Source organism: Sorex fumeus, unplaced genomic scaffold (genome assembly GCF_029834395.1).
Source record: "Sorex fumeus unplaced genomic scaffold, SorFum_2.1 ptg000073l, whole genome shotgun sequence".
Taxonomy (NCBI): domain Eukaryota; kingdom Metazoa; phylum Chordata; class Mammalia; order Eulipotyphla; family Soricidae; genus Sorex; species Sorex fumeus.
Window position 1 is genome coordinate 4,284,206 of NW_026606130.1, and position 26,883 is coordinate 4,311,088.

Genomic DNA, 26,883 nt, shown 5'->3' on the forward strand with positions numbered 1-26,883 from the left:
TATATGGCTATAACTAAACTGAGATAAATTCCTGCTATCCCTATTTTGATAACTGATTTTTATCATGACATTTTTATCATTGACAATCTTTCCCTGGATTTATTGATATGATCACATAATTTATATGTCTTTATTGTCGATATGTGTATGTGGTTTTTTTTTGGTGTCATACCTCATAGTACTCAGGGCTTGCTCCTGACTCTGTGCTTATGATTAATTCCTGGTGGGCTTGGAGGACCATATAGGATGCCAGGATTCAAATCTGGGTAATCCACGTGCAAGGCAAACACCTTACTCAGTTTTCTCCAGTCCTCATATTACATTAACTGATTTTTATATTGATTCATCTTTGTCTCCCTAGGTGAACCCACTGGTCATAGTATATGATTCTTTTAATGTATTGTTGATTTTTGTTCACTGATATTTTTTTTTCCCCTTTATTTTATTTTATTTTTTTTTAAAGTTGTAGATTTACAATTTTTTGTGCTTTGGTTTCAATTATACAATGATCAGATACCCATCCCTCCACCAGTGCCCATTTTCCACCACCATGGATAATATCCCTCCCACCCCCATCCCCCCATCCTCCCGTCTCTGTGGCAGGGCAATCCCCTGTGTTCTCTCTCTCCTTTTGGGTGTTGTGGTCTGCAAAAGAGGCATTGAGTGGCAAACATGTTCAGTCCATAGTCTACTTTCGACATGCATCTCCCCTCCTGGGAGGATCCTCCAAACATCCTTTATTTGGTGCTCCCTTCTCTATCTGAATAGCCCTTTCCTCTAGGATACCCGGCTGGCCTCTAAGTTATGGAGTAATCCTCCTCGTGCTGATCTCAGCTATTCTTGGGTATTAATCTCATACTTTGTTACTTTATATCCCCCAGATGAATGCAATCTTTCTATGTCTATCCCTCTCTTTCTGACTCATTTCGCTTAGCATGATACTTTCCATATTGTACCACTTGTATGTAAATTTCATGACTTCATCTTTTCTAAGAGCTACATAGTACTCCATTGTGTAGATGTACCAAAGTTTCTTTAACCAGTCATCTGTTCTTGGGCATTCAGGTTTCTTCCAGTTTCTGGCTATTGTAAAGAGGGCTGCAATGAACAAACAAGTGCAGATGTCACTTCGACTATACATTTTTGCCTCTCTGGGATATATTCCCAGGAGTGGTATTGCTGGGTCAAATGGGAGCTCAATTTCTAATTTTTTGAGAATCGTCCATACTGTTTTCCAGAAGGGCTGAACCAGTGGACATTCCCACCAACAGTGAAGGAGTGTCCCTTTCTCGCCACATCCACGCCAGCATCGGTTGCTTTTGTTCTTTTGAATTTGGGCCAGTCTCTGAGGTGTGAGATGGTATCTCATTGTGGTTTTGATCTGCATCTCCCTGATGATTAATGATGTAGAGCATTTTCTCATGTGCTTTTTTGCCATTCGGATTTCTTCTTTGAGAAAGTTTCTGTTCATTTCATTGCCCCATTTTTGGATGGGGTTGGATGTTTTCTTCTTGTGGAGTTTAACCAGTATTTTGTATATCCTGGATATCAACCCCTTGTCAGATGTGTATTCGGTGAATATCCTTTCCCATTCTGTAGACTGTCTTTGTATTTTGGTCACTGTTTCTTTGGAGGTGCAGAAGCTTCTTAGTTTAAGATAGTCCCATTTATCTATCTCTGTTTTCACTTGCTCGGCCAGTGGCGTGGCATCTTTGAAGATACCATTAGCTTCAATGTCATGGAGGGTTTTGCCAACTTTATCTTCAATGTACCTTATGGTTTCTGGTCTGATGTTGAGGTCTTTAATCCATTTTGATCTTACTTTTGTACATGGTGTTAGGCAGAGTTCTGAGCCTATTTTTTTGCATGTAGCCGTCCAGTGATGCCAACACAATTTATTAAAGAGGCTTTCCTTACTCCACTTCACATTACTTGCACCTTTATCAAAGATTAGATGAGCATATGATTGAGGAGAGATGTCAGTGTATTCAACCCTGTTCCATTGGTCTGCAGTTCTGCATTTGTTCCAGTACCATGCTGTTTTAATTATTACTGCTTTGTAGTACAATTTGAAGTTCGGGAGGTTGATTCCTCCCATTTTCTTTTTCCCAAGAATTGCTTTAGCTATTCGTGGGGGCTTATTGTTCCATATAAATTTCAAGAGTGTTTGCTCCATTTCTTTGAAGAATGTCATGGGTATCCTTATAGGGATTGCATTGAATTTATACAATGCTTTCGGTAGTATTGCCATTTTGACAATGTTAAGTCTCCCGACCCATGAGCAGGGGATATCTTTCCATTTCCTCATGTCCTCTTTTATTTCCTGAAGTAGCGTTTTGTAGTTTTCTTTGTACAGGTCCTTTACTTCCTTAGTTAAGCTGATTCCTAGGTACTTGATTTTCTGGGGCACAATTGTGAATGGGATTGTTTTTTTCATGTTGCTTTCCTCTCTCTCACTGTTTGCGTATAGGAAAGCCATGGACTTTTGGGTATTGATTTTATAACCTGCAACTTTACTATACGAGTCTATTGTTTCTAAGAGTTTTTTGGTGGAAGTTATTGGGTTCTCTAAGTAGAGTATCATATCATCTGCGAATAGTGAGAGCTTGATTTCTTCCTTTCCTACCTGAATGCCCTTAATATCTTTTTCCTGCCTAATCGCTATTGCAAGTACTTCCAGTACTATATTGAACAGCAGTGGAGAGAGTGGGCATCCCTGTCTCGTCCCTGATCTTAGAGGGAAGGCTCTCAGTTTTTCCCCATTGAGGATGATGCTTGCTGTAGGCTTGTGGTAGATGGCTTTAATTATGTTGAGGAAGGTCCCCTCTATACCCATTTTGGCTAGGGTTTTCATCATAAAGGGGTGCTGGATCTTATCAAATGCTTTCTCTGCATCTATTGATATGATCATATGCTTTTTATCTTTTCTTTTGTTGATATGGTGGATTATGTTGATTGATTTCCGAATGTTGAACCATCCTTGCATCCCTGGGATGAATCCTACTTGGTCATGGTGTATGATCTTTTTGATGAGTAGTTGGATTCTATTTGCTAGTAGTTTGTTGAGGATCTTTGCATCTGTGTTCATCAGGGATATCGGCCTGTAATTCTCTTTCTTTGTGGTATCTCTGTCTGCTTTTGGTATCAGTGTGATATTTGCTTCGTAGAAACTGTTTGGAAGTGTTTTTGATATTTCAATTTCGTGGAAAAGCTTAAAGAGTATTGGGAGTAAGTCCTCTTTAAAGATTTGGAAGAATTCACTAGTGAATCCATCCGGGCCAGGACTTTTGGTTCACTGATATTTTAATGAGGATATTTCCACCTATGTTATCAGAGAAATTTCTCTATAGAGCATAAAGTGATGTCCCCTTATGCTTTTGATACTAGGGTGATACTGACCTCATAAAAATTATCAGAAGGAACTCCTGTTTCTTTGATTTTCTGGAAGAGTTTGAAAAGGATACTAATAGATCCTCTCTGAAGGCTTGGTAGAACTCAAATTAAACCATCTAGACCTGGACTTTAGTTTTTGATCACCATGCTAATCCTCACTAGTAACTAAAATCTTTGGTTTTTAAATTTTCCTCATGATTCTGTCTTGAGAGTTTATATGATTCTAAAAGTCTGTCCATTTTCTCTAGGTTTTCATGTGTAGTAGCATAAAGTTTTTCACAGTTACGTCTGGTCTCATATTGCTTTCTTAACATTTGATTTGTGCCTTAATATGGAGTCTATCTGTGAAATGTTCGATGTACATGTAGAAGAGTGTATATTTGGCTTTATTGAGTGGAGAAGCCAGTACATGTTTGTTGACCCCAGCTCCTCCGGTTCCTCTTTTAGCATTGTTGTTACCTTATTTATTTGTTTTTACAATTTTTATATATTTTATTTTCATAAAGTTGTTTACAATAGTTCATTACAGATAATATTTAAATACCAATCCCACCACCGTGTGTGAAGGTTGTATTTTATTGTGGAGCCATTCAAGCCCAAATATAAGAGAATATAAACAAGTATGTTAAAACCAAACAAATGAGTGCTACTTTTGGTAAATACATGGGCTAGCATGTAAGAGGTCCAGGAAATTCTGTGTCACTCTCTTCCTGGAGCTTTGGTTTATAGACTCTGGATCTTGGCCGCTGATGAGATTACATGGCACCAGGGTGCAGTTTGTGGGTGTGACTGCCAAGCTACTGGAAAACTGGGGAGCTGCAAGAAGAAGGCCCAGTCCCAAGTCAAGCGGTCTTGGAGGTCTCAGTCATGGGGCCCGCATACCTGGGTCTTTCTGCTGGTTCCCACTTGGTTGAGGCTCGTCCGAGCATGTGAAGAGTGGCCTTGAGCATGGTGGTTGTTGGGTTCTGGAGGTTTTCGGCTGCTAGGGTTCTGTTTGGGGTGGGGAGAGAAACTCAACCCTCCTACCTCCGAGATGCCCCAGTGAAGACAGTCTGGTGTGGAGTCAGGACATTCTGCCTCCCTATTGATTTTCTATTTAGTTGATATGACCAATGATGAGATATAACTAATTTCCTGTTTAGTTGATGTGATCAATGCTACTATTGTATTACAAAGGGTACAACAGGAGACAGAATCTAAACAATTGAGTTGTTGGGCAGGGGATTGAAAGGAAGGAACGTTGCAACCCTTGGGTGAGAGAGATGGGTACACTGGTGATGGATGTGTTGTTGGAATTATGTGCATGGTAAACCACTAAAAACAATATAGTAAATCATTTTGCTATTTTTGTATAACAGTTGATGAATCTCATGTCTATTAATAGTTGCTTTAAGAATTTCATTGCTCGGGGACGGAGTGATAGCACAGCAGGTAGGGCGTTTACCTTGCACGTGGCCGACCCGGGTTCAATTCCCTGCATCCCATATGGTCCCCTGAGCACCGCCAGGAGTAATTCCTGAGTACAGAGACAGGAGTAACTCCTGTGCATCACCGGGTGTGAACCAAAAAGAAAAAGAAAAGAATTTCACTTCTCCTTCATTTGTGCACATATGTTGATAAGAGTTAAATATTCAGTGTGTTAATTCATAATTAATATATGATATATATAAAATACCTGCTCCTATATATTACCTTTTATATTTTGTTTTTTAAGTTAATTTATTACCTTGTTTATTTTGGTTATTTTTACTTATTCTATTATAATATTCATGAAAACAGGGGAATGAAATAGTAAACATGCTGTTTACCATCACCATTTACTTATATCATTTGAATCATTGATGTGAAATGGTAAATAGCATACATTAAAAAGAAACATTTATCCAAGCTACCCGTGACATATTCAATATGCCAAACACAGTAACAACAAGTCTCAAAATGGAGACATTTACTAGGCCCCCTCGAGCAAATCAATGAACAATGGGAGGACAGTGCTACAGTTCTGTTTCAATAAGAGCAAGCTAAACTAAAGCTCCTTTTTATTGAATCACTGCAAAATATAGTTACAAAGCTTTTGTGATTGGGTTTCAGTCATACAGTGTTTCTACACTCATCCCTCCACCAGTGTACATTTCCTACTACCAATATTCCTAGTAACCCTTCAGCCACCCCCATCAACCTGCCTCTGTGGCTTGCACTTTTCTCCTCTCCCTCTCCCTCTCCCTTTCCCTCTCCTTTTTTTTTCTCCCTCTCCCTCTCCCTCTCCCTCTCCCTCCCCCTCCCTTTGGGCATTAGGTTTGCAATACAGATACTGAAAGTCCCTGAAACAAGTATGTTTGTTTCTGATTTTTTTTTGTTTGTTTGTTTGTTTGTTTGATTATCTGGATCACTCCTGGAAGTGTTTGGCAGGTAGTATGGTGCCAGGGATTGAAGCCAGTCTTCCCACATGCAAAGCAAGTGCTCAGCGAGTTGCGCGATCTCTCAGGCCTAGCCCTGGTTTTAAGTTCCCATTTGCCTGTACTCTAAGCCTATGTTTATGATGAAAGTTCAGTTGTATCTCTTGTAAGTTGCCAAAGGTTGAATTTTGTTTCTTGATCCTTAAAGCCACTCTGCATTTTGATTGAGAAGTTCAATTCATTGACACTTAGAGACATTGCTAACATATGGAATTTCTTGTATTTTTTTCATGATGAATTTTAAAAAAATTGGGCCACACCCTGTGGTGCTCAGGGTTTATTACTGGCTCTGCACTCAGAGATCACTCCTTATGGGACTCAAGGGACCACATATGGTAGCAGGGATAGAACCCATGTTGGCTATGTGCAAGGCAAGTGCCCTAACTGCTGAACTATTACTCTAGCCCCATCTATGAAGAATTTTATTTGCACTTTGATAAGAGTTTTTGATGTCACATGCTTCCATTTGCCTCTTTGTTTATCCTAATTATTTTTTTAATTTTTATTCATTTTAATCACATTGTAATATATAGTTACATAACTTCTAACCCCAAGCATACCTAGTATCAATTAGGATATTTGCATTGTCCATCACCTGCAGTTTTCATTAGCAAACTCAAACCAACCTGGGGAATATCCTATAGTCTGACCCCAAATTTAACTAGTCATTAATCCAATTGAATGTTCAATACAGCAGATGATGGTTAGATCTGTACCAAATTTCCTTATTCTAGTCAGAGCATTTTGATTTTGACTATCAGTCTTCAATCCACTGTCTACAATCAGTCAGATAAGGGTTGAAGGGAGGGGACTTGTTCCTCCTCTACCTGGCTGCGCCAGATGTTCCTTACACTACTGTTCCTTACACTGCTCTGTTGATAGAATTTGCCATTGGGTTACTTCCTTCTCTAGTTTGTTTTCAGGGGGACATTAATGTCTTCCCAGCTTTTTAAATTTCCTCCAGCTCAGGTTTTATAGCAATAGAATGTTAAGTCCATGCACTGATTTTCAGCTCACCAGTCCCTTTTCTTAATACAACGTCTAAGCTTTCAGTCTCTTCACCCCACCCCCATCCCTGGGGATGCTCTACTTAGCTCTGAAGTCAGCTGCAGCTTGTGTTCCACTGCAGCCAATCTTCCTGGAAATGGTGGCTGTGTTCTCCAGTGCATTTCTTCTGTCCCTCCCCCACCTCCAGGATTCTCTAATTCAGTTTTGATGTGATGCTTCTTTGTGTTAGTGCCATGGGAGTGTACTCAGATTGTTCTCCTTCTGGCCTCCTTGGCTCTGCCTTTTCTCTTTAGGATGTATTGAGTGAAAATTGAAAGTACAAACTGTAGAGGAATCAATTTATTTGATTTTTCAACTTTCTACAGCAGAACAAAGCAGAAAGTTCTGACAGTGTGATTTACTTAAGGACTTAAGAACAAGGAGAAAAGTGAGAAAAATATAAGGGAATTAGGTATTCTAAACAGTTTTCAATTTGACTAGCCATAGTCCCCAAATTGAGTAGTGAAAACAGAGAAGTCAGAAATATTCTGGTAGACTTTTAAAATAGCAATAAGACTAAGTGACATAAGTTATGATCAGTGTCAAGCCAAATTGAAAGATAGAACATTGTACACCAAAAAAGTCAATTGAGAGCCCAGGGTTCTAGAAGTGGAAAAGTTCTTCTGCTTCCTTACTGGACCCACAACTTGGATGTGTCTAGGGAAAACTAGAGCAGACTACAGATCAACATCACTAGTGTTCAAAGGATAAAGAAATTTATGGCAGAGAACTAGAATATTCATAAAGGATGCTGGTCTTTTTTGCCCATCCTAGTAAATGGCATAATAGTAGGCATTTAGTTAATGTTTGATGACTAACTGAATGAATATTATCCTACTGATCATTTTCTTCTTCCCACACTGAATCATATGCCTCTTGGGTATTATTTCTAGGTCTCTGGTGCCTATCTTGGGGAAGAGTAGATGCATGAAGGTTGGAGTAAGTAAATTAATATATAAAACTGCCAGGGAGAAAAAGACCAGAAAAGGGAGAGACAAAAAAATTGTAAACCATGTACTAAAGCCACCAAGAGGCATGAGAGAGCTCATGGTACATCGGTGGATAAGAGCTGCAATGGTATTTGAGTAGTATCAGAAAATAATATTGACTTTAAGAAAGAAGATATTGATAAATAGAAGAATATTAATGTTGAAGTAGTGATGGAGCAAAATACATTCCAGAATCTTTTTACTCTGCTATGATTTCTGGAAGAATATGCAGAGCATGTTTTGAACACTCTCAAACTCAGTCTGTTACCTTGCTCTCACATTATTTTCCAAATTTACCTTACCATTTGGGCTGGAGTGATAGCACAGCAGTAAGGCGTTCACTTTGCGCGCAGCCGGCCCGGCAGAGCCGGGTTTGATTTCTCCACCCCTCTCAAAATGCCCAGCAAGCTACCGAGAGTATATCGCCCGCACGGCAAAGCCTGGCAAGCTATCCGTGACGTATTCCCAATATGCCAAACACAGTAACAACAAGTCTCACGATGGAGACGTTACTGGGCTCGCTCAAGGACATTGATGAACAACGGAGGACAGTGACAGTGACCTTACCATTTACTTTACTTTACCATTACTCTGGTTCCTAAAATGTATCAATTTTTCAGTTCCTTTTTGCCAACCCTCCAGTCTTTCTCTCTTTGACCTTGGATAAAACAACAAAAATCAAAGTCAAATGCATTATATTTCAGCAGTAATACTATTTAATAAATCTCAGATTTCTCCAGTGACTGTCCTTTATCTTTCAAACAAAATGAAAATTTGAGTATTCACCATGTAACCCTGTGGAAGCTGTCCTCATTCCTAGTTGCTTTGATATTTACACTGTGTACAAAATACCCCTAACTTGTCCAAAGTTTTTGTTACCATAAGTGTATACATCCAGAGCCCTCTTCAATAGAACTGCTTGAGGATTTGTTTTTTCCTACCTTACTATTCATAAATCAATAATCCCAGAAACACCTACTTCCTATTAACCTCGCCTTTTAGTACTAAACACTCCTGTATATTATATGTGTATACCTTTCTGTGTCAGTATATTTTGCCAGATCTTTTTGTCAGTTCAATCACAGAAGTAGATGAATCTATTCTTTCTCATCATTGCTGGCACAGGTCTAGAGGAAAAGCAAAAGCGTCCAACCTATCCACAATATGTTTTGCATGATAGCCAGAAATATCTTTTCAAAATGTAAATTTAATAATGGTCCATTGATAAGTATACACAATATCTGAGATTTCCATATTCTAAATTCTTATTTTTGAGGCAATATTGATTTATAAAACCATATATACTTTAGGTGTGCAGTTTCATGCCTCTCAAAATATGTTACCACACCATACTCACCAACAAGGTAACAGTATCACTTGTAGCCTCTCCCCATTCACTTTTGTTTGCCTCCGTTTTACAGTTATGGTCAGTTCATGGGTTTGTTTTCATTTGGCTTTGTTTGTTCCCTTCTTTTGTTTCTTGATATGCCATATTTGAATGAGATTATCTTTTTCTTTTGTCTTTGTCTTTTTCCTTCTAACTTATTTCACTTAGTTTGACCCCCATCCCCTCTAGTTCTATCCATGGTATTGGAAAAGGCAAGATTTTGTTTATTTACTGTAGAAAGGCAAAGGATTTTTTTGTTACATTGTCTTGGTTTTTTGGGTCACACCCAGAGGTACTCAGGGTTACTCCAACTCTATCCTCAGGGATCACTCCTGGCAGGCACTAGGGACCATATGGGGTGCTGGTGACTGAAGACCAAATCCAGGTCAGCTGCATGCAAAGCAAATGTCCTAGTACTATCACTCTGTCCCAGACAGGCAAGGTTTTATCTTGAAGTAGTACTCCACTGTGCATATATATAATATATCTTTATTCACTTATCTGTTGTTGGGCACTTGGGTTGTTTTTAGATCTTGACTATTGTAAATAATACTACAGTGAACACAGGTGTGCATATATCTTTTCAAATTAGGTTTTTGAGTTCTGAGTAAATAGGAAAATAGAAGCAATATGGAATTTATATTTTTCCCAGTGGACAAACCCAGCAATGCTCTGGGACTATTATTGGCCCAGTACTTTGGAGTAGCTACCAGCAGTGCTCCGGAAACCATGCTGTGATGGAGATCAAACCTGGGCTTCTACGTGCAGAACATGTGCTAAACTGTATTCTGGTATCTGCCTGACTTCAGTGCCACTTCTTTTAATGAAATAAGTTCATGTTAGATCAGCTCTCTTGCAGAACAGCTATAAAATGTACAAAATATAAATGAACTCCCAAAATGACTATTACAACTATCTGATGTTATTGGCCTGTACTGATATACACACAGATTTTAGACTGATGTCAAGACTTAGAACGGAAAAGTTATAGGGTGGGCTTTTCATTTCATAGATTCTGACCTGAATACAGGTCACATTCAGCACTCAGAGTAGCTCAAACTCCAGTTATAAACCCTGGCATCTTCCTGGTCTTAGATAATCAGAAAGACAACTAGAGCAACTGAACATTTATAGTAATATTTCAGGGCCAGAGAGAGCTCAACAGGCTGTACATATGCTTTGCATATAGGAAGCCAGGTTTGATTTCTGGCATCACTTATGGTCCCCTAAGAACTGCAAAGAACAACTCATGAACACAGAGCCAGGAAAAGCCCCTGAGCACTACCAGATGTGGCCCCCCAATCCAAAAGAGAAAAATAAAATCTTATTCAGTAATTAGAGATATAAGAAGTAAGGGTGGTAAGAAGATTATAAAAATTTTATATATAAATAATACCTAAATATCTTATTGATCCCAAAATTACACATGTACAGGTCAGAGTCAAAGCATCCTAATGAGGGATAAAATTACTTAGCATAAATTTGAACTGGTCTCCAGAAATTATACTTTACAGTGTTCATCCAACTGAGTTAAAACTGGAAAATAAAAAACAAAAGGCAACATTTTTTCCAGAGGAATAAAATGGAATCCAGAGATTCAGAATAGAATATGTAAAATATCTGGAATTCGGTATAAAATTATTCAGCCAAAGTATTAAGACAACATGACTCATTCTTGAAAGAAAATAAAATCAATATACACCCAACCCTGATTGGAGCCATGTGCTGGATTGAGTAAAATAATGTCAGTGTTATAACTAAAGTCAATGATAGAATGGAGAATATGCTAAATAAATGAATATATGCAAAATATTATTAAAGGAATAAGATCTATTTTTAAAAATAAAAAAATATGGAGCCAGAAAATATAGGGTTTAAGGCTCTTGCCTTGCATGTGCTGACCCCAGTTTAATCCTCAACATGACATATGGTCCCTGAGAACAGAGCCAGGAATAAGTCCTTGGACTGCTGAGAATGGCTCAAGCACCCTCCCTTAATTTAAAAACTTATCATTTTAAAACTGAAAAATACAATAGATAAACTAAATTCTCTAGACTTAACAGATTGGAGTTATCAAAGAAAATATCAGTAAAGCTAATAATAGAGTTTATCTTATCATTATTCTTCTCTACCACATTTTAAAGTTATTTTTCTGCTTCTAAATGAAATTAATTTTTCCATTTATAGAAGTCGCTTGGGCTGGAGTGATAGCACAGTGGGTAGGGCGTTTGCCTTGCACTTGGCTGACCTGGCCAACCCAGGTTCCATTCCTCTGCCCCTCTCAGAGAGCCCAGCAAGCTGCCGAGAGTATCTCGCCCACATGGCAAAGCCTGGCAAGCTACCCGTGATGTATTTTATATACCAAACACAGTAACAACAAGTCTCACACTGGAGACATTACTGGGCCCACTTGAGCAAACAATGAACAACGGGAGGACAGCGACAGTAACAGTGACAGAAGTCTCTTATGTGTTCCTTTGCGGGGGGGGCACCCAGCATTGCTCAGGACATACTCCTGGTTGCTCTCAGGGATCACTTCTGACAGGCTCAGGGGACCATATGGGTGCCTGGGTACCAATCCATTTCAGCCAAATGCTAGACAAATGCCCTACCTATTGTACTATCACCCCAGCCCCTCTTAGGTATTTCTTGAAGGGCCAATTTAATGGTGATAAATAAACTGTTGTTTGTTTGAAATATTCTTTATTCTTCAAATTGGAGTGATAACCTAACAGGGCAAAGTAATCTTGGTCTTTTCTGAACAGTATTGAGACATCTCAAAAAATTAAAATTAGAACTCCCATTATAACCCAATGATTCGCTCCATGGCCATCTATCCCAAGAACACAAAAACACATCAGTACTATTTATAACAGTCAAGTTCTGGAAATAACCCAAATGTCCATTGAAAGATGAGTGGATAAAGAAATTGTGGTATATGAAACAATGGAATATGATTCAGCTATAAGAAAATGAAATTTTGCTTTTTGCTAAAGCGTGAAGGCAACTAGAGAGTGTGTGTCATAGTCTATGAAATAAGTCAAAGAGAGAAGGAAATAAAGAAATAGAATGGACAGTAGCCAATGCAAACAAATTCTTGGACTCTGACAACAGAGCTGATGTTACCAACAAGTGGGGGAGATGGGACAGACTAAAAACAACACAAGGACAGTGGTGGAGGGCCCTCAGCACTTTGATGGTAGCAGAGGTGAACTTTGTACACCAAAATCAGAAATATTAATGCTTTTCTGAACCATGTTGCCTAAGCAAAATTTTTTTAAATAGTTTTTTTTTCCTGGTGAGCACTTTGTATCTGTCTTGTCATATCTTGCCACTCCTTTATGTCCTATAGACTTTCTGTGAATGAATCTTATGTGGAGTTCCCTTATGTTTCTTTCTATCTCTATCTTTGTGTGTGTGTGTGTGTGTGTTCTGTCTCTCCCCCCCCACACACACACACAATTTCTCACTCTTCTTCCCCTCTCCACCCCTCTTTTTCTCTCCCCCATTTTAATTATAATGTCTCTTTGTGTGCATCTGTTTGGGGTTTATTTTGTTTGGAATTCTTTGAGCTTTCTGGATCTTGTGTCTAAGACTTTTCTCAGTTTGGAGAAGTTCTTGGCTATTCTTTCTTCCAATATAAATTCTGTCACTTTTCTTCTGGAACTCCTATGCTACAAATGTTGTTCCTGTTAATGCTGTCCTATTTAGAACTTAAATTATCTTCCTTGCTTTTCATTCTTATTTTGCTGGTATTTTTGGATGACTGCCACTACTTGAAGCTCACTGATTAAGCCTTTGCCTCCATCCTGCTGTTTGACTCCTCTATTGTATATTTTGGTTGAGATAATATAGTCTTCAGCTCTGTGATATTTGTTTTGCCTATTTCAAACTTCTTATTGCTTCTTTCATTTTAGCCTTTTTGATGGTTGAATGTCCTCCTCTTTTAGGACCTTAGTCGAAAGTTAAGTCTATATTGACCTAAACATTTAGTTTTAAATGTTGTCATTAGTAAATTGCCTTTCTTCATTTGTGTGATTAAAAATATAACCATGAACTGTAAAACAGGTGGCTTCTCTTTTTATCACTTACCTGAGTTTTGCAACATGCTAAAAAGCAACCCATTTTTATCAACATGCCACCATACCAGAAGTAAAACAAAAATTAAACTAAATATAAAATAGCAGGAGTGGGGCCGGAGCAATAGTAAAGTAGGTAGGGTGATTGCTTTGCACGCGACCAACCAGAGTTCAATCCCCAGCATCCCATATGTCCCTCAAGCACTGCCAGAAGTAATTCCTGAGTGCAGAGCCAGGGGAAACCCCGAGCATTGCTGGTGTAACCCAGAAAGCCAAGAAAAAAGTAGCAGAAGTATTTGTGTCTCTTTTGGGTACAATCTTAAAGGAGAGAAGCTATATCTGTAGAACTTTTCTTTCATTCTCTGGAAATGTTGATTATTCTTTACTCTATGATATCACTGATATTTTATTTTTTATTGTATTTTAATTGTTTGTTATGATGACAAAGTTTGAGTTTTCCCCCTTTGTTCTGAACTCCATGGAGGTAAGAGCTTTTTCATCGCTCTTTGTTCCTGCAGCATCTGGTATGATTTCATGCTGGACCCACAGAAGAGAATAAATGTATGTGATGGGATAGAATAAAGAAGCACAGAAGTCTTGTTTTCTCTGCTTCCCATTACGTTGGGAAATATTTTATATCAGTAATCATGCCTTCCCTCTGTCTTCCTACAGCAATTGATAGGGGGTTCTGTGTATGCAAATACTCAAGAAATGTTAGCTAGCTACTCTTGTAGCATGTCTTTTCTTTGCACCCAGGATTAAAACACATGGGAGAGAGAATAGGCCCAAATAATCTTTTATAATGGGACAGAGCAATATTACGGCAGGTAGGGCATGTGTCTTCCAATCAGCCAACCTGGGTTTGATACCCAGCATCTCTTATCATCTTCTGAGTCTGCCAGGAGTAATTCCTGAGTGCAGAGCTAAGAGTAACCCCTGAGCATGCTGGTTGTGGCCCCCAAAGCCAAAAATATTCCTGTATGAAAGTTCATTATGTCATGAATTTTACAGTATTCTTATAATCTCCACAAACATTCTTTGTATAGGAGAGGAATCAAAACAAAATCATCTTTTGAGTCAACAAATCTCGATGCAGCTGAGTTCATTTCAGTAGTTTCAATAGCCTGTTTCATGTGAATTTGGAGGATGGCTTTTTTTTTATCCTTGAATTCTTTTTTGCAGTTTCAGAAGGATCTGGGACTTTTCTGGCTTTGCTTGCACTGGTATAATTTGACATGTTGATTATGAAGGGGTCATTAGCCCACTTTTTAAAAATCACATCCTGACTCTGCATTTTGTCAACTCTGAAGTATGTTAATTTGCACTTGTGTATATGTCCCCATAAGAGTTCCTCAGGTCTTTGAGGACTGGTGTATGTTTTTGTCTGGGAACTAGATTGTATGCCCCTTGAGAGCAGGGACCTTATAACTCCAAGGAATGTGCTCTGGACACTGTCAGAGCTCAAACCATGATAATACTGAAAGTCTAGCTAAGATCATCTATCACATTGACTACATCTTTTTTTTTATTTCCAAGACTTTTCATCTAGATGTTTGAAAAGCTGTTGGGTTGATTTAATAATACCAAATGATCCTATCAAAATTATGCTCACTCTTACACACTGTAATTTTTTCCTTAAGATGCTTTCAGATTTTTTATTTTGGACTAGTTGTTATGACTCCCTTCATTTTAATACCAGTTAAACTGGGAAGGATTTCATTTCATATCCTAGAAGTCCTTTAGCATAGTAAAAAGTTAATCCAAGCATATATTCTCTCAGTACACTGATTGATAACTAGTTGATTAACTCCAAATATGTTAGTAATCTTAAATTATCAGAAATATTCCTCCTTAGCAAGTATTCAGTGAACATGCCTTATTTCACTAGGTTGTAAAATGGAGTAAATAGGTGAAATGTGTCATACAGCTATGGAAGCCAAATTAATATGAATATTTAAATGAAGTCTAAGTTCTAAAAGAAAAAGACAAATTCAGACCTTAGTAAGTGTGGAAATCAAAGCATTCTATTTGTAATTTAGGCTTATTGATGCATAATTTTAAAATAGTCAGATTCACCCCTTTTAAATAGTCCAATGAGTCTGAAAGCTTATGGGGTTTTTCTTTCATTTTTTGCTGATCAAACTAAATCTCCTATTGGATTAGCCACTAATACTACCTAACTCTAGACCAAATTGACCTATATTTTTCTGATATTTTCCGCCCTTTCTCTTTTCTACAGTGTACTCAAGGAGGTATACATAGCTTTTAATCCCAAAGCAGTGGTCTTACAGCTGGGAGCTGATACAATAGCCGGGGATCCTATGTGCTCCTTTAACATGACTCCAGTGGGAATTGGCAAGTGTCTTAAGTACATCCTTCAGTGGCAATTGGCAACACTCGTTTTGGGAGGAGGTGAGTAAAAATGAAGACCACCAGGGAAATTTGTTGACCTTCCTTCATGTATTGTCTGTTGATATTGAGGAATCCTTGACTATCTTACATGAAATAAAATCACCCTTTCCAAAGCCTTACTCAATGAAACACACCACTTCCACAGTGCAGTGTGAAAAAAAGTACTCTAATGCACTTATGCTTAACATAGCATGCGCATTGACTCTTTAACACTCTAAAGTCTATTTCAATTCCTGAAGCAAAAATACATCAAATCAAATTTAAAGGTGGCATCAGATCTCATTAAGAAATAAAAGAATAGAGAATGTCAGCCCTCCAGGATATTGCTCTATCTTCTTTGATTCTCAGGTCTAATAATCAGGTTTTGGAAACATTACCAAAATTCAATTGCTGCTCATATAAGTGGTAAACTATAAATTAATTTAAATCAATTTAAACATAAATTAATTAAATATTAAGCTGAATTCAAGACCAACTCTTTATCCCCTCCTCCACCCCCACCCCCAGAAAGGAGAGCATTTGTTAAAATGAGGCAAATTAATTAATCTGGAGTCTCTTGGGCATTTTTGCCTTTGGTGTGTACTGATGTTTTGTATTACTTAAGAAACAGAAAGTTATGACTAGTCAATAGAGGAATTTACATGTTTGTGAAAGGAATCTTTCACAACCTCAACTACCTTTGACTTTACCTTTAAATGACTGAAATCTTCTATCTACCAGACATAATACTTCATTGAATGAATGAATTACTGGGCTGAAATAACATGGTTAGACAGATTTAGTTTATATATATATATATATATATATATATATATATATATATATAATGAAACCAAGATTTTGTGTTGCTTTGTCAGTCTGTTATAAAACCATATTAAAGAAGATAATTGAAAGCTTTGTGGAATGAGTGAGCATTTAATACAAATACAAGCCTGAGTTTATGACATTCTCAAATCCAAGAGGGATCAAAATTAAAGGCACTTATAAAAGACAACCTCTTATGAAAAATTAACAAGAAATGCATAAACTTCAACCCAGGCAAAAAAATAAAATGTTAAGGACTGTGGGACATAACATGGGGGGAAAGACCTTTCCACACTTACATCTATGTGAATTCAACTGTTGGTTGAGGCAACCCGTATGGTCCCATGAGAACCACCAGGAGTAATTCCTGAATATAGAACCCCTGAGTAACCAGGTATGGCCCAAAACAAAAAACATCATTTCATCTGGGAATTTATCTAGTGCCTGTGTGCTAGAACATAACCATTTGGCACAAACATATACTGATTATTAATATAATTTGTCTGCTGGATAGCTATGACAGGTCCTGATGAGAATGGGCCAGAGAATCAATCAACAATCCCTTCCTCATCTCACTGTCTTTTATCTCTGCCACTCTGTCTGAGTTTTGTAAAGAAATGGAATGTGATATTAAAAGAAGTCTGTTTCAGTCAAAATTTTCCATTTCTCTTTCCTGCATGTTTCTGTCTGTTCAATAGCTTTCAAATACAAATTGTATCCAGCAGTTATTTTATTTTATAGAATTGATGTAAAATTCATCTCAAAAGCCTTCACTTTAGATAGATCACCTCCAGAGACCCTGGCTCCAGGGATCTCAAACTTGCCTGTCTCTCTCAGTGGAATTGTGGAGTTTAGAGTCCTTAGGTCCATGTTTGTTTAGAGGTGGGGGGCTTGTTAATCTTATAGGCTATGGGCCTCGAAGTTCTATGTTTATGTAACAGTCTGGTCCTCTAATGTCTGCTTATTAGGAGATTTACAAATATCAGAGGGATAATGTTTAAGTAAAATTCTATAAGTTGAAATCGTCTTTTTAGCTCTTTTAATAAAACGTTTTTCTTTTCTTCCTTACCTACCCCCTTCCTCTCCTTCTGTTTTGTGACTATTCTTTCCTAACTTCACAATTCTTGATGGAGACAGGAGGCTATAACCTTGCCAATACAGCTCGATGTTGGACATACTTGACCGGGGTCATCCTAGGGAAAACACTATCCTCTGAGATCCCAGATCATGAGGTAAGTAAGGCTCTGACAAGTCCTCCCTTTAAGGGGAAGAGCTGAGTCATTCCACCTAATCAAAATCACGTCCTCACCACTCAATACCGTTTTGTTGAGAGACACTCCAATAACAATAACACACTGTCTTGGCAGAATAGTGAACTCTTGTTCCAATATATCCAAAGACCTTCTGCCTTTTTTTAACAAGAGATCTCAAAGGCCAACCAACTTTAATTTCTCAATTAATTACAAAGACTGTGGGAAGGGGGTCACCTGTTCACACAAAGAACTCTTTGGAATACATGCATATTTTCATCCCCTACCCTCAAAAATGATTTTAAATGTGTATAAACTGGGTTCTTATCTACCTTTAGAAAGTTTTGTAGGTGGTATGTTGCAATTATGTTCTTTGGTGATAGTCCTGGTATCTCAATGTTCATTGATATAAAATTTAAGAAACACAAAATCACCACAAGGACAGGTCTGGTGTTTTTCCAGCCATTATTGGCACATAGAAGTTGCAGCAGAACTATCCCAAATATGAAATATTTCAGTCATTGCCTTTTCTTTTTAATTTTCTGGGATATTTTCCAAAGTAAAGATATCTGTTCTAGTTTTCCAAAAACAAGTTACTAGAAAGCTGTCTGCAAATACACACACACACACACACAAAACATATAAACAACAAAAAAGAATTTAAAAAAAGTAAGCTATATGGGACCTGTGTATAATCGATCTAAAGGAACACTCTTTGCTCCTATCCCCATACCTGGCAAGAAGTATGTTATCACAGATCATAATGTGTAGCTGTAGACCTTACATTGTGTGACTCATAATAGTGAACCACTACATGTAGCCCCATCGTCTTAAGCCAATTCCCAAGAAGGAGAAGTGATACTTTGATATGATTCTGACATATGTAATATCTGTAAACTAGGGAACATTGTGTGTTTTAAAGAGAGTATGATTTTTTTAATTACAAACAAAATGATTTTATCTGAACATCAAATGAAGTAGAGCATATATTTCAGAAAAACCATTATATGTCTAAATATTACTACAAAGCATGCTATAATTTGAGACAGTTTGCTGTCGTTGGGTTAATAGAAATCTGTTTTCTTGACTCGTCTTATATTTATTTAATATTTGGGAATTTTAGGAAATAAGGTAAGTGAACAAACTGCATTTATAAATAAATATAGTCACTGCTATTGCTGTCATAATATCTAGATTTTATTGTAGTATAGCACTGAGACTTTAAGGTTGGATCAAGCTAGCTCAAAGAGAGTTTTTTTTTAAGTAGAAATGACATTTTTTTAAATTTTTTTTTTATTTTTAGTGAAACACCATGAGGTACAGTTGTAGATTTACAATTTTTTGTGCTTGGGTTTCGATTATACAATGATCAAATACCCATCCCTCCAACAGTGCCCATTTTCCACCACCATGGATAATATCCCTCCCACCCCCATCCCTCCCATCTCACCCTGCCTCTGTGGCAGGGCAATCCCTTGTGTTCTCTCTCTCCTTTTGAGTGTTGTGGTCTGCAAAAGAGGCTTTGAGTGGCAAACATGTTCAGTCCATAGTCTACTTTCAACATGCATCTCCCCTCCTGGGAGGATCCTCCAAACACCCTTTATTTGGTGCTCCCTTCTCTATCTGAGCTGCCCTTTCCCTTAGAATGCCTGGCTGGCCTCTAAGCTATGGAGTAATCCTCCTGGTGTTGATCTCAGCTATTCTTGGGTATTAATCTCATATTTTGTTTCTTTATATTCCCCAATGACATTTTATTTTTTTAATTTTTATTAGTGAAACACCATAAGGTACAGTTGTAGACCTACAAATTTTTGTGCTTGGGTTTCAGTTATACAATGATCAAGTACCCATCCCTCCACCAGTGCCCATCCTCCACCACCACAGGTCCCAGTATCCCTCCCACCCCCCATTCCCCCCATCACACCCTGCCTCTGTGGCAGAGCATTCCCTTTTGTTCTCAAAGAGAGTTTTAAACTGTAGAAGCTTAATTTGAGAATGAGTGTGCTATTCCTAAGAAACAATGCAAATTCATAGATTTATCTATTTTAAAAGGTTGATCACTGTCACTGTCACTGTTCTCCCATTGTTCATCGATTTGCTCGAGTAGGCCCAGTAGCATCTCCATTGTGACAATAGTTACTGTGTTTGGCATATTGAATATGACATGGGTAACTTGCCAGGCTTTGCCGTGCAGGTGAGATACTCTCGACACCTTGCCGGGCTCTCCAAGAGGGGTGGAAGAATGAAATTCGGGTCGGCCTTGTTGGCTGCGTGCAAGGCAAATGCCCTACCTGGGCTTGGACTTTTATATAGAACTGTCCTATCTTTATACTGGCAAGTTCTGCCAGATTAAATGAGATTAAATGAACTTGAACTGTTGTCAAGTTCTTAGCACACATTTGTTGGCATATAACAAGAATTTTCAAAATGCCTGCTCTCTCCTTTTCCTTTGTATGCTACTATTTACACCCTAACATTTATGACATTGTCATTCATAAATTTGTCCAAACCCTTTTTGAGTCCCTTATATCATCTTCTTCTGGTATATTAGCTATGAGTAATTCATGAAGAAGCAAAGAAGAAATTTGAAATGACAGCCTTCCAGTTACAATAAGATATTATTTTAATATAAACTTCCCAAAATAAACCATGCCATGTGAAGGCATGTGTAACTTTTGTGCTTCAGTAACTAGCTGCACACAGTATCATGTCCTTTGTAATAAGATCAGCAAATGTCAGATCAAAATATATTTGTTGAGCAATAATTATGAGCACCAGACACTCATGCTAGGTGTTTTAGATGATGCAAAGATACTAAGACCTCATTTCCTATTCAAAAACTCTGCAGCAGAATATAGTATAAGTACTAGGTAGATATGTAGGTACACAAATACTCATAATGCAGAGCAGAATAAGAAATACCAGACATTAAGAACTATGGCTACAGAGATGTACACCAAATATAAAGGGGATACAAAGAAGTGTACAAAATATTTCTAGGAGCTGAATATCTAGTTGGTACAGAGGATCAAGACTTTGCATCCATGTACCACTATCTGGCTAACTTCATCACTGTCTTCACTCTTAGTATTGGACTTTTGTTCTTTTCTCTCCTAAGATACTAACTCTTCTACCGAATGCCCTTTCCCCACCTCTCTATCATCTTTATAGAACTAGTTTGGTGTCTTTAAAAGTCTTTTCCTAAATATATCAAGGCCTTTGAGTTCTTTTTTCACATTTGTTTATTCCTTCATTACTTTAGCAACTGTTCATTGGCCCATGCTATCTTCCAGGTCTTATTAAAATTTTGAATCAGAGATAAACACGGTAAGCTGAGTGCTTTCAAAAAACCTCAGCATATAATAAAGGTGATAGGACAACGTGTTAAAATTCAGAATAGGGGAGATGATATACCAAGAGTTTGAACTGAATCTTGGATGATGATTGGGAGTTGTCAGATGATGAAGAGAGAAAGGAACTTGAGGCCTAAAGGGGTGGAAAGAGTTTGATAGGTATAGAATAAAGGGATTTTGAGAGAAAGTAGAAAGAACTAAAGCTTGAATGGAAATTAGAATCAGATTGTGAAGCACATTGAAGGATACACTAAAGAACTGACATTTTTTTTCTGTACAAATTATTAAGCTTTGGAGTTTAGAAAGTATTCTTGGTAGAGCATGGAAGAATGAAAAAGACAGACCTATTAGCAGGTTCAACTTTAGTCTGTGCCATTAATTTATTTGTATATTGTTTCCTTTTCCCCAGCGTTTTAGCTGAGTGTTAACTGACCACATGGTTTCTGTTGAATAAATGAGTTTTAGAGTAATATGTCTCATCATTAACGTTGTAATATTTTTATTTTCGAGATGAAAGAATTGGAAGGGTATTCTAGCCTTTTTCTGGGTGTAGTTTAACCCCAGAAGCAATTAGCCATCCAGGTATCCCAATTGTGGGAAATAGATGTGGGAAAATTCTAAGTTTCCAGTGGAGAGGGTGGGGGGAAAAGCCAATATAACCCTCAGGAGACAAAACCAATTATCCATAAAGCTTGTGACTATGGAGTTAGTCCCAAGCCAAGATTTGGGGGGGCCATGTTGACCAACCAAGCATAGAAAAAGAAGGCATTCCCAACTAGAACAGTTGGGCCATACTGAAAAAATATGAGGAACAAAATCTGCTCCTATAATTTTTCTGGGTATATCTACCAAGGTAACCCAATGGTGACAGTTTCGTTTAAAAAATCCAGTGTATTAACAAATCGCCCAAACTATGTAATAAGAATTATGGAATATTCTGCAGTCAAGTAAACTATTTGGATTCATGATTTATGATTAAGTCAGTTGTATCATGAATATGCATATTGACAGATAAGTCAGGCATATGCATATGTCATCAGGAAGATTTATTAACAAAATATAATGAACAAAAATATTTAACCAGACTGCTTTTGATTGATTGTATAATGTATGCCTCATTCATATGAAGGAATATATGTAGTCACTGAAAAAAAAATTGAGTTTGTTGTAAGTGTATGTTATTAATGTAAACAGTCTTGCAATACAATATATAGGTTGCTCTAAATTTGGAGGGCAATTTGGGAAGAAATCACATCTTGACAGTGTTTAACCTTTAAATTCTTGAATTTACTATTTATCTTTCCATTTATTAAAGTCCTTGGTTTCAAGTTTCTTATTTATATTTTTTTCATTGAGCATGTCTTTCACAAATTTAATTAAATGTATCCCCAAGTAGCTTATAGTAAATTCTATCAAGCATTCAAGTAAGCTGTAGTATAAATTCTACATCAGTTGTTTCTGAAAATAGGGCATGTGGGGATATTTCAAATAATTTTAGAAGTATCATACTACTTTGTGTATACTATAACATCCTGTTGATAGTGTTCTTCCCTTTCCTTCATTTGTGTTACTGTAGCTCCATTTTGCATGTATTATAAACCCCATAATTCACTTTTTGTTTTAGTGTATATTCTATATTAATATCATACATTGATATGATTTTACAGCGGTAAGGTGTTTGCATTGCACGCAGCCAACATGGCCAACCCGAGTTCGATTCCTTCACCCCTCTCAGAGAGCCCGGCAAGCTACCAAGAGTATCTCGCCTGCACGGCAGAGCCTGGCAAGCTACCTGTGATGTATTCGATATGCCAAACACAGTAACAACAAAGTCTCCAATGGAGACATTACTGGGCCTGCTTGAGCAAATCAATGAACAATGGGAGGACAGTGATACAGTGATATTTATTTAAATAAGAATAATTCCAGTACATATTAGCACAAATAACATTTCGTGATCTTAAAAAAAACCTATATTTTCCATGGCAGAAATTTATGAGAAGCATAGCATTGCTATGCTTAATAGATGACAGGTAACTTTCATACCCATTTCTACATTATGTTTTGCTATGTTATTGTTATGTATATGATAAAAAGCAGCTTCACATAGATGTAGTATTAGAAGAGGAAGAAATATTTTAATAGCCTTTATAGATAATTATGCTATTCTTTAATGCTATAACCAAACTCTGCCAGTGAGAGTTTCTTTTTTTACTTTATTTTATTTTGAATAGCATGAATATAATAGTGGTAACTTTCATGGTTTTGATGAACAGAATTACTACACTTTCACCACTACCAAAATGCCCTAGAAAACTCTGCCCTATATTTATGGAACCTTTACCCCAGCTCTCCTTTCCTTTCCTCCTCCTCTCCCTACTGCTTGGTAAACTCAGTTTTGTGATCAAAAGCCCAGGGTTTGGCCTCATTCAATACTGTCTTTTCCCTTATTTGTTTGGCGACATACCACTGATGAGTGAGATTATCAGGTGTTTGTTCTTCTCCCCTGACTTATTTCACTTAACACGTTGCTCTCCAATTTCTTCCAAGTAGCAGTAAACTGGAAGATTTCATCTTTACTTACAGCTGAATAATATTCTATTCTGTATTACTCAAGGATAACTTCTGGCAAAGCTCAGGGAGCAGATGTTTTGCCAGGAATTGAACCCAGGTCAGTTGTATGCAAGACAAGCTCCTTACTCAGTATACTATTTCTCCATTCCCATAAATGATATAGGACAACATCTTTATCTAGTCATCTGTTGTTGGACATTTGGGTTGCTTCCATATCCTAGATATTTTACTAAGTACTGTAGTGAACATAAAGGTGCATGTATTCTTTCACATTATTCTTCTTTGTTGTCTTGAGATAGATACAAATGAATGGGTTGTGGGTTTTGTTTGTTTTGGTTTCGGGGGCACATTTAACTCTACTCAGATCTAACTGCTGACTCTGTGCCCAGGGATTACTCCTGAAAAGACTCGGGGATTGTATGTTTTGCCAGAAATTGAACATGGCTCCATTGTATGCAAGGCAAGCTTCTTGCCCGCTATACTATTTCTCCATTTCCATAAATGATACATTCTTAAAAGTAAGTGAAGTATGAAATCTAAAACCACATCTCTTTGCATAATGTTATATTGAAATTCATTATCATCTTATAATTCAGATGGATATTTGTACCATCTCTAAATATTTATTATTTGAAAAATATTGGTTCACTCAATAAAACAAATATTAAAAAATTTTGACATATTTTGTACAGTATGCAAAACATGGAATAAACTGATATTACCACTGATTTTTAAAAAAGCTTTTAAGTTCTATTAAGCTGTTAAGTAAGCTCTCACAGAGGAAGAATAAAGTTTTCAAAAGCTCTGTTTTCGGGGAACAGGCAAAAAGAAGTATTATTCCAGGGGGCTAGAGAGATATTACAGCAAGTGGGGCACTTGTTTTGCACACAGCTGTGCTGAGTTCAATCCCAGCACTTCATATGACCCGAAGAACCTTGAAACAAGTTATCCCTGGATGAAAGCCAGAAATAATCCCTGAGCATAACTGGGTGTGGCCCAAAAAACAACAACAACAAAGTAATGTTATTCCCTTCCACTAAGACACTGCCCATTACTCTCAGGTGAACACAAGTCAGAATTATCACCTCTTGATCCTTTGCTCCATCTTCTTCAGACAGATTTTGTGCTGTTAACCAAGTTACTTCCTTGGAGAGTATTCTGCAGAGAATTTGACTCTGGTCAGCCTGGTAATGACCAAAAGTAAATCTTTCTATTAAAATGGAGGCAAGCTGGAGAGATCATTTAAGTTGTAGAGCACATTCCTAGCCTGTGTGAGGTCCTGAATTCACATCCCCTCACCCAAGCATTGCTGGGTTTATCCCTACTGGCCCTCAGCACCAAACCTTCAGGCCTGCACCATGGGTTGGAACATTGCTAGGAGTATCTCTAAACCCCCTAGCACTGCTAGGTATTACACCCATTAAAATAGATGAAAAATTCAAAGTGAGATGAAATCTGAAGAGAATAAACTCCTACATAACACCATGCACAAAAGTCAGATCAAAATGGATTAAAGACCTCAACATCAGACCAGAATCTATAAGGTACACTGAAGAAAAAGTCGACAAAATCATCCACAATATTGAAGCTAAAGGTATCTTCGAAGATGAAATACCACTGACCAAGCAAATGAAAGCAGAAATAAACAAATGGGACTATCTTAAACTAAGAAGCTTCTGTACCTCAAAAGAGATAGTGACCAGGATACAAAGACAGTCTATAGAATGGGAAAGGATATTCACTCAATGCCCATCTGGTAAGTGGTTAATATCAAGAAAATAAAAGGCACTGGTTGAATTCTACAAGAAGAAAACATGCAATCCCATAAGAAAATGGGGTGATGAAATGAACAGAAACTTTCTCAGAGAAGAAATCCTAATGGCAATAAGGCACATAAAATAATGCTCTTCATCACTAATCAGCAGGGAGATGCAGATCAAAACAACAATGAGATATCATCTCACATCACAGAGACTGGCACACATCCAAAAGAACAAAAGCAACCAGTGTTGGTATGGATGTGGGGAGAAGGGGACTCTCCTTCACTGCTGGTGGAAATGCCGACTGGTTCAGACCTTTTGGAAAACAATATGGACATTTCTCAAAAAATTAGAAATTGAGCTCCCATTTGATCCAGCACTACTACTTGTGGGAATATATCCCGGAGATGCAAAAATGTACAGTAGAAATTACATCTGCACTTGTATGTTTATTGCATCACTATTTACAATAGCCAGAATCTGGAAAAAACCTGAGTGCCTGAGAATAGATGACTGGTTAAAGAATCTCTGGTATATCTACACAATGGAATACTATGCGGCTGTTAGAAAAGATGAAGTCATGAAATTTGCATTTAAGTGGATCAACATGAATAGTATCCTCACAGTGATTCAATAAAATTTAAAAAAAAAACAACATGGATAGTATCATGCTAAGTGAAATGAGTCAGAAAGAGGGGGACAGACATAGAATGACTGTACTCATTTGTGGAATATAAAGTAACATAATGGGAGACTAACATCCAAGGATAGTAGAGATAAGGGCCAGGAGGATTGCTCTATAACTTGGAAGGCGGCCTCACATGCTGGGGGAAAAGGCATCTCAGATAGAGAAGGGACCACCAAGTAAATGGTGCTTGGAGGGCTTGCTCAAGATGGGAGATGTGTGCTGAAAGCAAACTATAGGCCAAACATGATGGCCACATAGTACCCGTATTATGAACCATAACACTCAAAAGGAGACAGAGAGTAAAAGGGAATGTGCCTGCCACAGAGGTGGGGGAGTGTACAATATCCTGGACAGCCGGGGCAGGCCCGGACAGACTGCTCTCCCACTCTCCATCTGCGTTCGGTGCTGGGGGGGAAGGGGGGGTGGGTCGTTCACCCAGTGGGGGCAGCCCAGGACATGGGGCAGACATGGAGAAAATGAGGGCCAAGCCAGTTGATTGATCAGATGCAGTTTATTCCATTCTCCCCACACGCCTGCCCCAGTCTCTCTGAGCCTCCCATTCTAGTCTCACACTGCTCCTCATTCTGATGTAGGCAGGTAGATAGGGAAAGGCCCTTTGCAGTGAAATAAAGTTTCATGGAAGAAGAATTCTAGGAATGACCCACCTTGTGGATACAGAAAACAAAGGCCT

The 26,883-nt window shown here is 37.8% G+C and overlaps 1 protein-coding gene across 1 annotated transcript in view; it reads left to right on the forward strand.

The window, feature by feature from the left end:
* Positions 1-26,883, forward strand: part of HDAC8 (histone deacetylase 8) — a 425,847-nt gene that overhangs the window by 182,175 nt on the left and 216,789 nt on the right. The window contains exons 8-9 of the mRNA XM_056130090.1: positions 15,591-15,763; positions 17,705-17,799. Coding sequence (XP_055986065.1) covers positions 15,591-15,763; positions 17,705-17,799 — 268 coding nt within the window. The remainder of the gene's footprint in view (positions 1-15,590; positions 15,764-17,704; positions 17,800-26,883) is intronic.